General features: G+C 43.5%; 1 protein-coding gene across 1 annotated transcript in view; it reads left to right on the forward strand.

The window, feature by feature from the left end:
• Positions 1-14,557, forward strand: part of eef2l2 (eukaryotic translation elongation factor 2, like 2) — a gene marked incomplete at its 5' end in the record, with an annotated part of 32,666 nt that extends 18,109 nt beyond the window's left edge. The window contains 5 exons of the mRNA XM_080531601.1: positions 3,539-3,646; positions 3,927-4,280; positions 5,394-5,576; positions 13,927-14,059; positions 14,331-14,557. Of these exons, the coding sequence (XP_080387727.1) occupies positions 3,539-3,646; positions 3,927-4,280; positions 5,394-5,576; positions 13,927-14,059; positions 14,331-14,524 (972 nt within the window). The 3' untranslated portion in view covers positions 14,525-14,557. The remainder of the gene's footprint in view (positions 1-3,538; positions 3,647-3,926; positions 4,281-5,393; positions 5,577-13,926; positions 14,060-14,330) is intronic.
• Between the last annotated feature and the right edge of the window lie 1,906 nt (positions 14,558-16,463).

The following is a 16,463-nucleotide window of genomic DNA, read 5'->3' on the forward strand; positions in this document are numbered from 1 at the left end:
GCCTTCTGAGAGCTGCTTCAATACAGCTCTCCCCATTTGCTTGTCGGAGAGCTCTGCTGTGTACTGTCTTCCCAGGCTTCTGATGGGATGCTCAGACAAAAGTGGGATTCTCTCGCCCCCTGCAACGAAGATTGTGCCGTCGTTTCTGACTCCCCTCCTGAGAGACAGGCTGCGGGACTTGGCAGGCTTGATTTTCATTCTTGCCCAGGACATTAGCTCGTCCATCCTTTTCAGCAATCTGGATGTACATGGTGCTGTCTGAAGGAGGCTGGTGATGTCATCCATGTAGCCCCTCAGTGGTGATAGCTTCTGTCCGGATGGTAGTTTGATCCCTCCCACAGTTTGTCTTGCTCCGATAAGGTTGATATCGAAGGCTGCCACAAACAGAATGGGAGAAATGGCACACCCCATGGCAATTCCCACTTCTAACTGCCGCTACCCGGTGATGAAGTCCTGAAGGGTAAAGCACAACTGCAGATCCTTGAAATAGCTTGCTACCAAGTTCTTGATACTGGAGGGCATGTGGAAAAACTCCATGGCATAGCTGATCAGCTGATGTGGAACTGACCCATAGGCATTGGCGAGGTCGAGCCAGATGACATGCAGGTACGTCTTCTCTCGCTTGGCCTTTTGGATCTGTTCCCAGATCATTGCAGAGTGTTCTACACAACCTGGGAAGCCTGGGACTCCTGCCTTCTGGCAGTTGGTGTCGATGTAGCCATTTTCCATCAGGTAGCTTGTCATCCTTTTGGCCAGTATAGAGAAGAAGTTCTTCCCTTCCACATTTAACAGGGCGATGCTCCTGAATTGGCCAATGTCTTTGGAGTTCTCTTCCTTGGGGATGAAGACCGCTACTGCTCTTTGCCACTCAGATGGAATACATTGCTTTTTCCAAACAGTTCTCATAAGGTACCATAGCAGCTCTAGCACTTTGGGGCAGTTCTTATAGAGCTTGTAGGGTACTCCATTGGGGCCCGGTGCTGATGAAGACCTTGCCTTCTCCACAACGTGTCTGACTTCGCTGAGCTTGGGGGGCATGATGTTGAACTCGGATGTTGGCAGTTTGGGCCGAGGTAAATTTCGTTGTTTGGTACCTGTACTGTAGCAATGACAATAAAGTCCATTCATTCACATACCCAGGTGTTCCTAGTGGGACGTCCCTTGCAGGATCGCTTAACTGTTTCCTGACATGCTGCTCCAGCTGCTCCTTGGTGATTTCCAGCTTCCCGCTCTTTTTCTCCTGCAGCAGCTGTCTGCTTGAATGGGTCTTTGAAGAAGTTGGCTCTTTCTTTTTCTTTCCGTTTCCTACGTTTACGGATGCGTTCAGATCTGCGCAGATTGGCCAGCCTCTGCCTGATCTCTTCCCACAGTGCTTTCAGGCCCTCTTTCTCCTCCTGAGTTGCCTTCCTCCAGTTCTTACGGAGTTGTCGTTGTCTCTGCGCCAGCTGGCCAATCTCCTTTTCTCTCCTTCGTTTCTCTCTCGGGCAGTTCTCTGCTTGCTGGAGACTTCGCCGAACCAGTCTTTGCACTCCTGGTATAGGATGTCCCCAAACAGGTTAAGCCTGGACTCTGCCCCTCCTCGCAACGACCCCTCCAATATCCTGACCAGGTCTGTGTCCAATTTAGATAGATAGATAGATAGATAGATAGATAGATAGACTTTATTTGTCATTGCTACAGTACAGGTACCAAACAACGAAATTTAGGAGGGGAGGCTCCCCTGGTGTTTAGGAAAGGAAAAAGAAACACATTTTAGAAAAAGCATAGATGCATAAAATCACAAGAAGGTAAGGAGCTGGTTTACATCAATAGAGGCTATGTACACAATCCACTGTACTATACTGCACAGATAGTCAACTAGGGTTGTCATATTTCACAAGAAAGTATTTTTTCACATTATTTTAAAGTGTCACAGTTTGCAGGCTTGAAAATGTACATGTTTGTGCCTCAGCACTAGCTGCCATACAATCCGTCCGGACTGTCCTGGGCCCAGAACTTAGGCCTTTTCTGTATTCAGGGCCTTGACGGCCCTGTGGTAGAAGCTGTCCTTCAGTCTGTTTGTCTTAGCGGCCGGGGTCCTGTACCTCCTGTTCGAGGGCAGCTTGACAAAGTGTTCGTGCCCAGGGTGGGTCGGGTCCTTGGAGATCTTGGAGGCCCTCCTGAGACAGCGTGTTTTGTACAGCTCCTCCAGAGAGGGGAGGGGGGCGCCGGTGATCTTCTGTGCTGTTCTCACGACTCTCTGTAGATCGCTTCTCTCCGCTGCCGTGCAGCTGTGGAACCAGTTGGAGATGCCGAAGGTGAGGATGCTCTCCACTGCGCCGTGGTAGAAGGCCACCAGCATCTCCTTCTTGCTGTGTTGTTTCTTGAGGCATCTCAGGGTGTATAGCCGCTGTTGTGCCCTCTTGATGGTGCCTTGATGGTGCCTTTAGTGTTGTCCTTCCATTTGTGCCATACCTCCACCTTGTTTGCCTTTGGCCATTTGATCTTGCTTCTCCTGGCTGGTTCCTTTCTCTCGACTTGACTTGGCTCAGTTCTGAATGGATTGGTGGGAACTTCTCCTTGGTGCTCACAGGGGGGCTCACCCTCCACCAGAGGGCCTTCTTCCTCCTCTACTTCCCTGCCTTCAGCAACATTGGGTCCATCGGCACTGTGGTTTTCAACCCGGCTTTCGGTCCCTCTTGTCTGTCCTGTCTCTGCAGTGCAACACCCTATATATACATATAACATATATACACACATACATATATAACATATATATACATATAACATATATACACACATACATATATAACATATATATACATATAACATATATACACATATACATATATAACATATGTCTATATACATATAACATATACACACATACATATATAACATATGTATATATACATATAACATATATACACATATACATATATAACATATGTCTATATACATATAACATATATACACATATACATATGTAACATATGTCTATATACATATAACATATATACACATATACATATGTAACATACAGTATGTCTATATACATATAACATATATACACATATACATATGTAACATATGTCTAAAAGCTTCCTCATAGTTGTAATGACTGTTTAATTGGTTGTGATCAGGGAATGAGATCCTTTGAAAGAAATATTTAATTTACGAACACTGTTGTGGATTTTTGTCTTTCATATGTGCATGCAGAAACAACAACAGCTAATGTCCGACACCGACAGTTTCAGGGGCTTGTATTATTATTATGGAAGATGTTGTTGTTTGGAACTTCTAACTGAATTGTTGGAGTCGCTGTGGTGGTTAGGGTTAGGGTCTCTCGCTGTGGTGGCAGATTTCCAACAAACTTACTTTCCTATAAAAAAAAGAAGCAGTATGTATTGTAGGAGTAAAAAAGATCTGTGAATAGTCTAAGATCTACTTTTTCTCTTTGTTCAAGATGGAAGACATACATGGTTGTTTTATGTAGCTGTAGTAACATGGTTGGTTGATGTGTAGCTCTCTCTGACATGGTCGTCCTTGTGTCTGGCAGTGCATTATTGAGGAATCAGGAGAGCACATTGTTGCTGGCGCAGGAGAGCTGCATCTGGAGATCTGCCTGAAGGATCTAGAGGAGGACCACGCCGGTATTCCCTTAAAGGTGAGAATCCAATGAATTGCAGACACATATTCCAGTCATTATAGTGAACAGGCTATATCAGCCCTTTGTGCTCTGCTCTTAGGCCTTCATTGACCAGTATAATTAAGGTGCGATAATAATAATAATAATAATAATAATAATAATAATGGGCAAACTCAGATGCCTCGATATCTAATGGAAAAGAGAATGCCCAGAAAAGAGCATTCAGTTACAAAACCACATTTCCATGCCAATTTCCATCCACAAAACAGCCATCTCCTGTTACTGTCCCCCCTCACAGAAATCAGACCCAGTGGTGTCGTATCGTGAGACAGTGAGCGAGGACTCGGACCAGGTCTGCCTGTCCAAGTCCCCCAACAAGCACAACCGGCTGTTCGTGAAGGCCCGTCCGTTCCCAGACGGACTGGCCGAGGACATTGACAAAGGAGAGGTGACCGCCAGACAGGAGCTCAAGCAGAGGGCCCGCTACCTGGCAGAGAAGTACGAGTGGGACGTCTCAGAGGTCCGCAAGATCTGGTGCTTCGGGCCCGATGGGACTGGACCCAACATCCTGGTGGATATCACCAAAGGGGTTCAGTACCTGAACGAGATCAAGGACAGCATGGTGGCAGGGTTTCAGTGGGCCACTAAGGAGGTGGGTATTAAGCCTCTTTTCCACGCTAGAGCCAAAGACATATGAATCCAAGAGACTCAACAAGCCTATGTTAGCCTATATACAGACTATGCAGACCAATGTCAATGGGAGAGTGGCACATTCTTCCATATTGTTTATTTATAAGCCCGTTCTCTGGTGCTATCACACACTGGCTCACCTGGAGATTGCTCTCACCTGGAGAAACAAATACTGTATCTTATATTGCTTCTGTTCTATGCTAGAGGGACAAAGACCTTTCGGAAACTTTCAATAATAGCCTATTAAAGTAAGCAGTACACACACACACACATCATCAAGTTGTCTTTTTTGTTGTAGTCGTAGATAATGAGCTACTCCACACATGTTAACCTCTCCACATGGGGATATTCATGAACATGTCTAATTATTTGCAGAGGCGTCATGCCATAGGGGGCATAAAGGCATGATTTTTCTTGTTTTAAAATGTGTCTAATGTTAAATTCATTACTGAACTTAATGTTTAAGCCCACATTTTTAAAATTATTTATTTAAAAGATCTGTCTGTGGTATTTGGGGGAGGGGGCACACTCTGTAATTCTAGCCACCGAGCAATAATATAGAGTTGGCACTAGCTAGCTATTGTTGCCATAAATGTAGGCATAATGATTATGGCTTGAGGAAAAAGCAGTTTCAGGTGGAAAATGCACTCACTTTGTGACCCCTCAAATAGAATGGGTGTATGGTGGTTACACATACCATAACAATCTAAAAGTTAGGCCTTATACCATAACAATCTAAAAGTTAGGCCTTACACCAGAACAATTTAAAAGTTAGACCCTATCATACCATAACAGTTTGAAGTTGATTAATAATACCAGACCATCTTCTTCATCAAAACCTAGTGGGAAGCGTATAGCCTACATCTCTTTCCCACATCAATGTGCTGAAGCCATGAGATAAAATTATGAGACTGGCACCTGTCGCAGTAAAATGGTGAATAGATACATTGTTGCACCCTAACCCAATTTCACTGGACACCTATCAAACAATAAAGGTTAAAAGTGTTTTACCCACCATTCAAAAGTCTTAAAACAATTAAAATGTGTTTGTGATTTTGTTGTCTTCATTTGCTAGGGTTCCCTGTCCGAGGAGAACATGAGGGCGGTGCGTTTCGACATCCATGATGTGACGCTGCACGCAGACGCCATCCACAGAGGGGGTGGTCAGATCATCCCCACAGCCCGCCGTGTGCTTAACGCCGCTATGCTCACCGCCCAGCCCAGACTCATGGAGCCTGTCTACCTGGTGGAGATCCAGGTGGGTTAGAACCACTAGAGTGCCCACTCTCCTACATATTAACTGAGATGATATGGGGAGCGCCATCTAGTCTACTTTCTTCTGTGATTTGAGTAGGTGTAAATCAAATGTTGGTGATTCACTGCCACCTGCTGGGCTGGAGTGTCAGGTCAGTCATTTATTTGCACCAGTAGTTGGTGATTCCCCCCTCTGACACACAGGTGGCAACATAATATGTCTGCGTGTCTTGCAGACATTTCTGCTTTGATGTTCCAGCCCACTACCTCAAGCTCAACCTTGAACAACTGAGCTACTCTTCCTACTTATTTATTTTTTATTTAACCTTTATTTAACCTTTATTTAACCAGGTAGGTCATTGAGAACCGAGTTTCATTTCCAATGACGACCTGGCCAAACAGAGGCAAGTCAGTACAACACAGTATATACAATATGAAACACGAGTACAAAAACAACAAAGGTCAATTTAAAAACACCCTAACACATACAATATTACAATATATACAGTACAGTATATAAAACAGTATATAAAAGCAGGTGCAGTGATCAGAGACTATTTCTAGTAATGAGTTTTTAAAGAGGGTAACGAGATGAAGGTGTTGAGTTTTAGTGTCTTTTGCAACTCATTCCAGTCAGTAGGGGACAGCAAACTGGAAAGAGTGACGGCCAAAGGAGGTGCTCACCAGAGTGATGAATTTGCTGGTGCGTAGATTGCATATGCTGTTGGAAATGTTCAGTAGTGAGTGAATGATAGATTTATAAATGAACTGATACCTGGTCCTCCCTGGGAAAGCCTGCCCTCTCTAAGACTTTTCCATCACAGTCGAGAACTGCACTGTGACCTCTCAGACAGCCAAGAATCTTGGGGTGCTCCATGACAACTTGTCCTGTGCGGCGAACATCACAACAACAGTGCACTCCTGTAGATTCTTCCTCTACAACATCCGAAGGGTACGTCCATTCCTCACGAGAGAAGTAGCACAACTCTTGGTCCAGGCATTTGTCATCTCCTGCCTTAACTACTGCAATGAACTCCTGGCCAGGCTCCCCGCCTCCGCCATCAGACCTGCAGCTCATTCAGAATGCTGCTGCCTGTCTGGTGTTCAATTTCCCCAAATGTCGCCCCCCCCTCTGTACCCTTCACTGGCTCCTGGTAGCAACTCGCATCAGATTCAAGACCCTGGTGCTCGCCTACTCAGTGGTAAAGGGAACAACTTTGCTTGCAAGCAATGGTCAGTCCCCAAACCCGATCATTCCATTCTTCCCCCTTAGGATCCTCTACGAGGATGCAGCGAGAGGGACCTCTTCACACCTCTCTCAAATCCCCATTCTTTGAATCCCCAAGTACCACAACAATGCAGATTAGAAAAATAAAAAAGAATACACTTCTATGGTGCTAAAGAAAATGACTACTGCACACTTCACGGTCAATATAGACAAAGTGACATCCTTGCACACAGGTAAATCCGAGGTTTAAGGCTAGAAATGCAGGCTCTTACTAAGTACAGAGTAGGCTAACCACATCTAATGGACATAAGTGTCTGGCCCTAGAATTTTCCTAAAGGAATTGTAGATCTAATAAATCAACACAATAATGGCAATAATTTCAGAAACATAACAACAATAGTTTTAAGACCAAAGTTGAATTAAAACGTCTGTGAGTTTCCAACTCATGGCCCAGAGTCCCCTGATCTCTCCTGCTACTGCTGCAGTGAGTTGGACATACTGAGTTAATAGCAGGCTGTAGGCTAAGCAGGCGGTTCCCCGAAGGACAGAAGGATACTTGCATCAACACCAGAACCAGTAGCACGGGCTGGGTAGGTGGTCTAAAAGAAAAAGGACAGCTCAGTGGACTGACTATGGAGTATTGGAAGACTCACAGCAGTGTAGTTCAGGAATCATGACCCCTTTTTAAGGGTTAGCAGGCGATGTCGGGAAGCCTCGATCTTTATGTGGCAGGGATCAGCCGGCTTCGCTCGTCAGCATTCACAGCAGCTGCTGTCGTCTCTCGGGCGGAGACAGCACAGCATGCTTGGATCCGAAGGAGAGATGGGGTGGCGAGTGTTGAGCGAGGCGCTGTCCTACTCAGTACGGCGCGGTCTGAGCGTCCGTGCCGTTCGGGAGATTACGGAGAAAAGCCACCGTTACACAAGTCTCAGTCACCATTATACCAAGTCGTCGTCACCATTCCAGTTCACCTGCAAAGACAAAAGCAACCAACAAAACACAGCACACCCAATGGCAACTAATAATGTAACCTCAAGGCCCGTTTAGAGTCTCTTGTCCAAAAATGTTGGGGAATTCCTGCAAACACAGTAGTCGCATCCATGACAGATTCATGGCTTTTCATTGTCTTCGCACACCGGTGGCGGAATGAGCTTCCCACTGCTTTCAGGATTGCAGAGTCACTACCTATCTTCCGCCGTAGACTGGAGACCCATCTCTTCAGGCGACATCTTGACTGTCCTTCCTAAAGACCTCTTCACACCCCACTTTCCCTCTGTACAGTTCCTCTACTGTTAATCTTTTTTCTTTTTTTTTCTTTTTTTTTATCAAATCAGTGCTCTGTCCATCTCTGCTGTTCTTCTTTTGTGATTGGTAGTCTTCATCTTAGTCTTTTATATGTGTTTGTTTGAATTTTCCTGTGAGTGTCTTTGTAATATCATCTAGTTTTTGAAGGTTGTTTTGACCCACTGCTGTTTTACGTCCTCTCTGTATTGTCTTTTGTCTCTTCGGACACTTTTGCCCTAAGTTCCCTCTTCTTCTTCACCTCTCTGTTGGCCACTTGGTATTCCTTGTGTGCCGTTTCTTTGGTTGCTCTTGTTTTGCATCTGTTCAAGAGCCAGTGATTTGATTTTTTTTCTTCTGTCGACTGTTACCTCACATGTATCCTTCCAGATTAGGGATGGGACGATACACTCAACTCACGATATGATGCACCTCTTGATACAGGGCTTCACGATACGATACAGTCACGATACGATATCATAAATAAAACAAGATCAGTGTTTCCCCTAGGTTTGCTGCCTTGGGGGTGGCCAGCGTCATGTCCAGGGGGTGTAGGAGATAGGCTCCTGCCCTATGGGCCATTAGGCTCGAGAACCATCGGTTCTCAAGGCTACTTACTTATGTGGTCTTGACTACCTGTCCACTTTCTCACCTGGTTCTTGCTGTCTCTCTCTCTGGTGTGCCGACACCATCCTGCTCTCTCTTCTTCTCTCCCTCTCTATCCTCCTCTCTCCCTCTTTTGCTGTCAACCAAAAGGCAAACATAACAACCAGAGTATTTATAATCTAATAAGAGGTATACATTGATCCATATCAATTTATAATATCATTATAATTGAATATTGGATTGCTGTGGGCAATGCAGTCAGATAATGTCATTTTGACTTTACTCTCTCACCTGATTCTTTTTTAAAAATATGCCATTATGCTATTACCATAAAGCCCAATTCTAGCAGAATAAGAAAGATTGCATATCTACTTTAAGTAAAATAATAAAGTGCATCCAGTTAGCTCTTTAGCTGGCAAGTGTGCAAGGAGACTAGCTCATCTCATCACCTCGGAGCTAACTAGCTAGCTTGCTAGTTCTTTGACTATTTACACCATGGAATTATAGTCACACACTTGCTAACGTTTCAACTTTCTTACTTTCCATCTGCAGACATATCACCAGGCAAAAACTCTCTCGTGTCGCGCACGAACACTCACGCAAAATCTTGTATTATTCTCCAGCGCTGGCACAGCGCAGACCGAAGTGTGGAGATTGGCGGACTAATGTTACCAACGAGCCTATGGGCTTGCCACTCGCCAGATTCTGGTTGGGTGCGTTTAACGCAGATATTTTAGCCTGCTTGTCAGATGTTTGGTGTCTACGTCCGTAATAATTCCTCTTTATTACGGACGCCTCCCCAAGAAGTGTAGCTAATTTTAAATAAAACACAGTTTATTTCGCGATCCATTTTTCTGCAACACGATGCGTATCGTCACGTTTTTGTATCGCGATATATCGCCATACGATATTTCGTCCCATCCCTAACCCTAACCCTAACCCTATTCCAGATAGACTTGATGTTCATCCAGCTCTCATCCAAGGATGGTCTGCAGGATAGGTTATCTGCAAGCTGCCTGGAAGCTGTTCTGTAGTGTGATATGATATATAGTTCAGCTGTCCCTATGTCTTGAAGCTGCTGTATGTTGAGCTTCACTCTGCCTCCTCATGGATGAGCTGTACTTCAGCAGTAGATGGTTTTCTGATCCAGCACCAGAGCTTTAAACAGGCCTGAGTGTTCAAGCCTGACCCAACCCAGGCCCTGGGACTGGAGCCCAAGAATGCCATGGCCCATACCATTTAGAAAGTACAACCTTTTTTAAACATACCTAAACAGCCTATTTCAAGGCTCCAAAAGTATTGTTTTTTTCTTCTAAATAAAGTACTTGTGTCCTTTTGCCCTAAGTTCCCTCTTCAGCAAATGAAATGCATGGATTTAAATCTGGAAATTGACATGACCATTGTAGAACGTTGCATTTAAAAAAAATGAAAACCTAGTTGCTATGGCAGTATTTTTTGGGTCATAAAAAACAATGCTTCACTGTCCCATGGCTTTCGCAGGCCACTGTATCTTGTATCTCCTCACGTCTTCTCCAACATCGCTTTTCATCACTCCAACTACGGTGGTTCACAGCTCAAAAATAACACTTCAATACATAACAGTTGCGGTCTTTTCTCCAGCATACATGCTCCTGACATTCCATGAGCCGATGGAACTCCTGGGGCTGAGATATGTCCTCATGCCTCGTTTCCTCCAGATCTGGTCTTCTGTTCTCAGGGTTGTCTTTTATTCATCAATGTTACTGTAGTCAATGTCCTCCACCACACAGGTGATGTGTAGTTTACCAGCAGGGCGGGGATGTAGGGGGGGTATGGAGGTATGGAGGGGATGTAGGGGGGATATGTAGGTATGGAGGTATGGAGGGGATGTAGGGGGGGTATGGAGGTATGGAGGTATGGAGGGGATGTAGGGGGGGTATGGAGGTATGGAGGTATGTAGGTACGGAGGTATGGAGGGGATGTAGGGGGGGTATGGAGCAAGGACGTGCCGTCCATATAAGCAGAGTAAGCAGTGCTTACCCAACGAAAAAATAAAAAAGGACTGAAAATATTAAAATAAAAGTGCATGTAACCGTTTGTTTGTTTTCATTAAAAGAGTCGTATTTTAGGTCCCAGGGCAGCAGGAGTCATTCATTTTGACGTTGCATTTTTAGCGCCACCTGCAGGAGTAAGCACTTCCTACTCTGCTTGCATTGCGTTACATTATAAGCACTTCTCTCTCTGCTTTCCCTCGCGTACATTCGAATGCGTGAACATTTATTTTTTATTTTTTTCCGATGCCTCAGCCCGCTGTTTAATGTGGCCAGGGTAAGCATGCTTACAGCCAATCAGTAGTTCTTTCATTCCGATAAGAGCTACTGATTGGCTCTTATCACTTTCAAGTTCACTTAACATTTCACCTCTCGCCCGGCAGAATGGCTTATGCCAGCTAGCTCAAACGATCTAAATAATAATAATCAATAAGGATAACTTGCTTGATTTTGTGAATATGGACATTACTGTCAGCGACCTAAAGGGATTTCGTAGACTGGACTGGACTGGAAAAACAGAACTACTGGCTAAATGCCGCCCGGCCGCCCGCTCACCGATCTTCACACCCAGAAAGGGAGAGTCGCTACGGGGTTCCAGCAAGCCTGGTATGAGCGGTTTATATGATTTATATGATTCGCGAGGCTGGTGATGTGTGATGTCAAGTGCCTGTGTGACAAAGTGTGAAAAGAAAGTGTGTTGTGAGTTTACTATGGAGGATGGAAACGGTGTGTGTCTGTGTTGTGCGTGTGTGCGTTTGTGATGTTGAAACTGGACTTGTAGATTTCAGCAGGCTGGCTACTTGAAAAGATCTTGGTTCGAAAAAGATTGAACAATGAGCACCCCTGATATAGTCGAAACTGGCAACTGTTTTTTTTGTTTTTGGTAATCTGATCACAAAGTGAAACTACAGTTTATTAGCGGGTTCTAGGGCATCAAAATTGCATTTCCTTGAAACTGCGTTCACTGATAGCGTGTATGTGTAATTATGTGTATTTCTATATCTTATGCTTACCCAATCTAAAAGCTCACGGCATGTGCCTGGTATGGAGGTATGGAGGGGATGTAGGGGGGGGTTGTTGTGCAGAATGCTCAAGGTTTCATTTCACCTACTGCATACAAGTTAAAGTGTAGCACTCTGCAGCACGTCAGACAAGTTCTGCACTCTGCAGCACGTTAGAATTCAATTCAATTCAATTCAATTCAAGGTTTTCAAGGGTGCTACGTTGTTTTGCCAGGAAATCAAAAGCACACAAGTTTTATTTATAGACTACAATATGCTATTATATACCAATAGTGGGCAACAGGCTTTGTTATTAAGGCTATGTGATATGTTCATTCGTAGTGACTATACAATGTGTGACGGCATTGTTTTGCACACAATAAATCTACAGGTTCATTAGGACTTTGAAATCCTAATTCTTGTAATGCACTCATCTACATGAAAATATGCAGTGATCCTAAATATGATTTGAAGTTTGTGAAGCATACAGTAAGCTACAGCTCAAACTTGTCATACCTCGGCAATGTACTCCCAGACCAACTGAGTACCCCACAAACTGTTAAAAAGCCCTCCTCTTGAGGAAGGCCATCAGTTTTAGCCGTGTTCCTTGTTGTCCTTATCCTTTTTGTTGCTGTTTTTTTTATGGAATCATATAGTGGACTTTCATTCAAATGTTAATGCATTTGAGATTGCAATTGCATGTTCCACTTTTGCATGCATTCTTTCAGTCAATATTCAAAATCAAATGCAATCATATGATTGGCATTTTCATTTTCATGTACCTGGTATGCACATTCGCTATATTAAAATGATAATGCAAAGCCATTTGACATTTCATTTTCAAAATCATGCGCTGCTTTGTAACGGACAAAATTCTAAAGTTCATTCTACAGTGAAAATTACTATGCAATCCCACAATAGCATTTTCATTTTCCACTTTTGCCTGCATTATTTGAGTCAATATGACAATTGAAATGCAATAATGTGATTAGCGTTTGCATTTCCATGTTCTAGTAAACACATCTACTTCGTAGCTGACAAAATTCAAATGTTGACCATTTCATGCAATAATGGTAGCCTATTGCATGAAACACACACGCTTATAGGCTAATATATTTGAATATATTATTCAAATGATCCCATTCTCATGTTCTACCGGCCTGTCAGTCATTCTCTGGGGGCAGGACAATGTGGCAGGGCTATCGCAAGTAATTTGGGATTTCGCAGATCAGATCGAAAGCAATTTGATTCCCTGGTCAGATTCTCATGACAGAATAGAACTACTAATTGAGGCCTAACTTGGCATAATACCACACCATAATCCACAGCTGTCCCTTTTTAATGAATAGAGTGATGACCATTCCTGTCCTTGGTAGAACTAACTTGTGTTATGCCAAGTCTAAACATCCAAAATACCAAGTAACCCAGGCTAATGTTGTAGTAGTGTAGTGTTGTAATGTTATGAATCTTGTGTTAGTTCAGACAGTTCAGCATTTTAAGTGGAACGATGCAGCTGTCCTTAGATGACAGCTTACACAAAAACATCCATCACATGTTCAAGGGATAAGGCTTGAAAGCAGCCAAGTTGTAACACTCCACCATAGTTAAACAGTGTAATACGATCACTGGCTATGGAAGTAATATTTGTTGGTCGTACCACCCACCACCACTAGCCTCGGCCGTTCTTTAAGCCTACCTACGGGGTTTGATAAATCTTGGGCTCCCTGCCATATTGGTATTTGTATATTATAGTTGTATAAACTCCAGGCAGGGAGCTATACATAGCAGAACCATCCAGTTATGCCAAGTTTAAATGACATTCTCATCAATGAAATTGATCAATACATCAGTGTTCTGACTGAACTTCATTCAATTACAATGTCCAACTTGCATCAAAGTGAACATGGCAAAGCATCTCTCATGCTTTCAGATGCCATATATGGGAATGACAGGATGTGCCTGTGTAGTCTCCTTGTACCATATGGGCCTAGTTCCATTTCAGACTCAGAGGTTGAAATGGAAGATGGGTCACAAAAACAGCAGACTCCAAACTTGAACACTTGAACTAATGTTGGTGGGTACAGTAGGTAGGTAGTAGGTGTGCATGTGTTTGTGTGTTGAATGTGGATGGAATGGATGTGCAACATGACACAGCCTCTCACGTGCACATGGTAAAGGCCTATATTTTCTTTGTTATAACTGTCTTAGTGTCCAGAGCAGGCTGTGGGAGGAATCTATGGAGTGCTGAACAGGAAGAGAGGCCATGTGTTCGAGGAGTCCCAGATAATTGGAACACCTATCTTTGTAGTGAAAGCATACCTCCCTGTCAATGAATCATTTGGTAAGTTCACACACATCATCCACAGTTGTATCATTTAGTAATATGCTCTGTTTAGTATGCATTTTTTTCCACAACAAAATCTAATTCCATAAATGCTGTCTGCTGAATAAATACAAAAACACTAATTTTGGGTGAATAATTGCACCTTGCAAGCAAAATGTCATGCACAGAATAGACAAATAAGAGTGAACCACCATATCGAAAACTGTTGAAAATAAACACAAAACAATAGATTACCACATATAAATATTTTAATTGTTTTGCCCATCAGGTTTCACAGCGGACTTGCGGTCCAACACTGGTGGCCAGGCCTTCCCTCAGTGTATATTTGACCACTGGCAGATCCTGCCAGGAGACCCTTTTGATGAAAACAGCCGTCCCTACCAGGTGGTTGCGGAGACCCGCAAACGTAAAGGCCTCAAGGAGGGCATCCCAGCCCTTGACAACTTCCTGGACAAAATGTGATTGTTTTTTTGGGGACTGTCTCTGAGTGCAATTGGTCATTGTAGCACCTATCGTTGAAATGTAAAAAAAAAAAAGAAAGAAAAAAAAAAGAAGAGAATACAACAATGCACACTTTAAAATTAAAACATACATGGGGATAAGTTTACAATTACAATAAAAGGGATGGCGCTTTACTGAGGTACACAAAGACTACTAAATCCTGACGGCAAATAAAAATGAGCCCCTTATTGTGTGTGTGTGTGTGTGTGTGTGTGTGTGTATTTGTTTCTATACTTGATGGCAAAATGTCCTTACGGTAAATTTGGTTACATTTACAAAACATCTAGTCCCATAGTCCAGGTTCGCAAAGCATTTTGTCGTTGTCGTTGTCATTACACGCTGTCAGCTAGAAGTATATAACATGTTCTGAGCCTTCTATGTCTCTTCTCAATCGTCTGTGCCCCTCGGTCTGCAACCACTCTCTCAAAGATCTCTGCTCTGCTAGCCGTTCCACCCAGGCCAGCTCTCTGCAAGGGGTGCGCCCGCAAGCACTGAGGTTCATTCCAGTTTTCAGCTCACCCACACCCGAGAACTGGGTTGCTATACTGGCCCCAATTGGCTGGAAAACTGGCCTGATTGACAGAGACGTTTGAAAGAGTGGTTGCAGAGCAGTCATAGAACCTGGATCTCAAGAGGTTATTTAAGGTAATTTTTTGGAGTGTGGCGCACTCTCATACGGGTCTGTTTTACCTGATAGAGACAAGGGAGAAAGACAGGAAATTAAGGAGGAGAGTGTGTTGGGATAGCATGGGCCAGGTCCGAACCCATGCAGACATGGGCACGTGCTGTGCACTGTAGGCCGTGGTTCTCCACCACTGAACCTCCCCCCAGGACACTTCTCTCAGAACATCTGACAATGTGGAATGACGATTCCACCGAACCATAATGGAAAAATGATTTGTGGAAAGTTGCCTACTTAAGATTTTAGTCTGTAATATTATATTTCAGGTCCTATTACACTAGACAAAGCCACTTAAAAACTTGAGATGTACTAAACAAGAGGGTTTTTTGAAAAGGATGTTGAATGATCCGCTTCCAAAGCTGTACCCATCATTAGGTTGTGAAAAGGTTTGTTAAAATGCTCTGCTCATTTGCGAGCCATCAAAATAATAGGCTATATGACTGCTGCTGTTCAGAGGAATATGACATTTTAGATTTACATTTATTTGCACAATAGGCTGGAATATTGGTTTTATACATCCCAATGCTGACATGAGCCCATATTAATAGTGTGAACTTGTGCACCTCTGGCGGGGGAAAACTGTCCCAGTGAAAATATGGTCTAAAGAGGGATGGTCTAATGGTGGCAAAAAGAATGACAGCTGATAGGCCTACATACACACAAGGTCAAACTAAATAGAAAACTAAAACAATACATTTGAGGAACAAAATGGCAAAAGTAGGTCCCTTGAATTTTTGATAACTTTGTACAACTAAAAACATTATGTTTGCGTGTAGGTCTAATTGTTTGCAATGCACCAAAGAGCTTGAGGACCACTGGTCAGGTTTGAAACTTCAAACCGTGTTCAACATATGGTAGGTATTCAAATCTCTGTATTATTGCTGACTCCGTTAGAAGATAGGGAACACAATTATACAAATGTAACTGGTTAGTAGAACAATAGTGAGCTGCCTCCCCCTTAAATGGCTGTTGGCTAGTACCAGTCAACAGTCTATTGTGCCGCCTCCTGCTCAATGCCTCTCCATTTCAGTTCAGCCAATAAGAAAGGCAATGTGAACATTGGTAAAAGCCATTGTCGTTACATTAAAGAAAAGACAAATCCCTTCACAAGTCCTCATAAGGGGTAATGTGGTGAGGCCAGCTCAGTCAACATGGAGTCTGTGGGTCCGTCCCAGTAAGGTAAACTAGCGTCCTCTTCTAAAGCAACAAGTCCAGACC

Source organism: Nansenia antarctica (assembly GCF_963989245.1).
Source record: "Nansenia antarctica genome assembly, chromosome: 5".
NCBI classification, from domain to species: Eukaryota; Metazoa; Chordata; class Actinopteri; order Argentiniformes; family Microstomatidae; genus Nansenia; species Nansenia antarctica.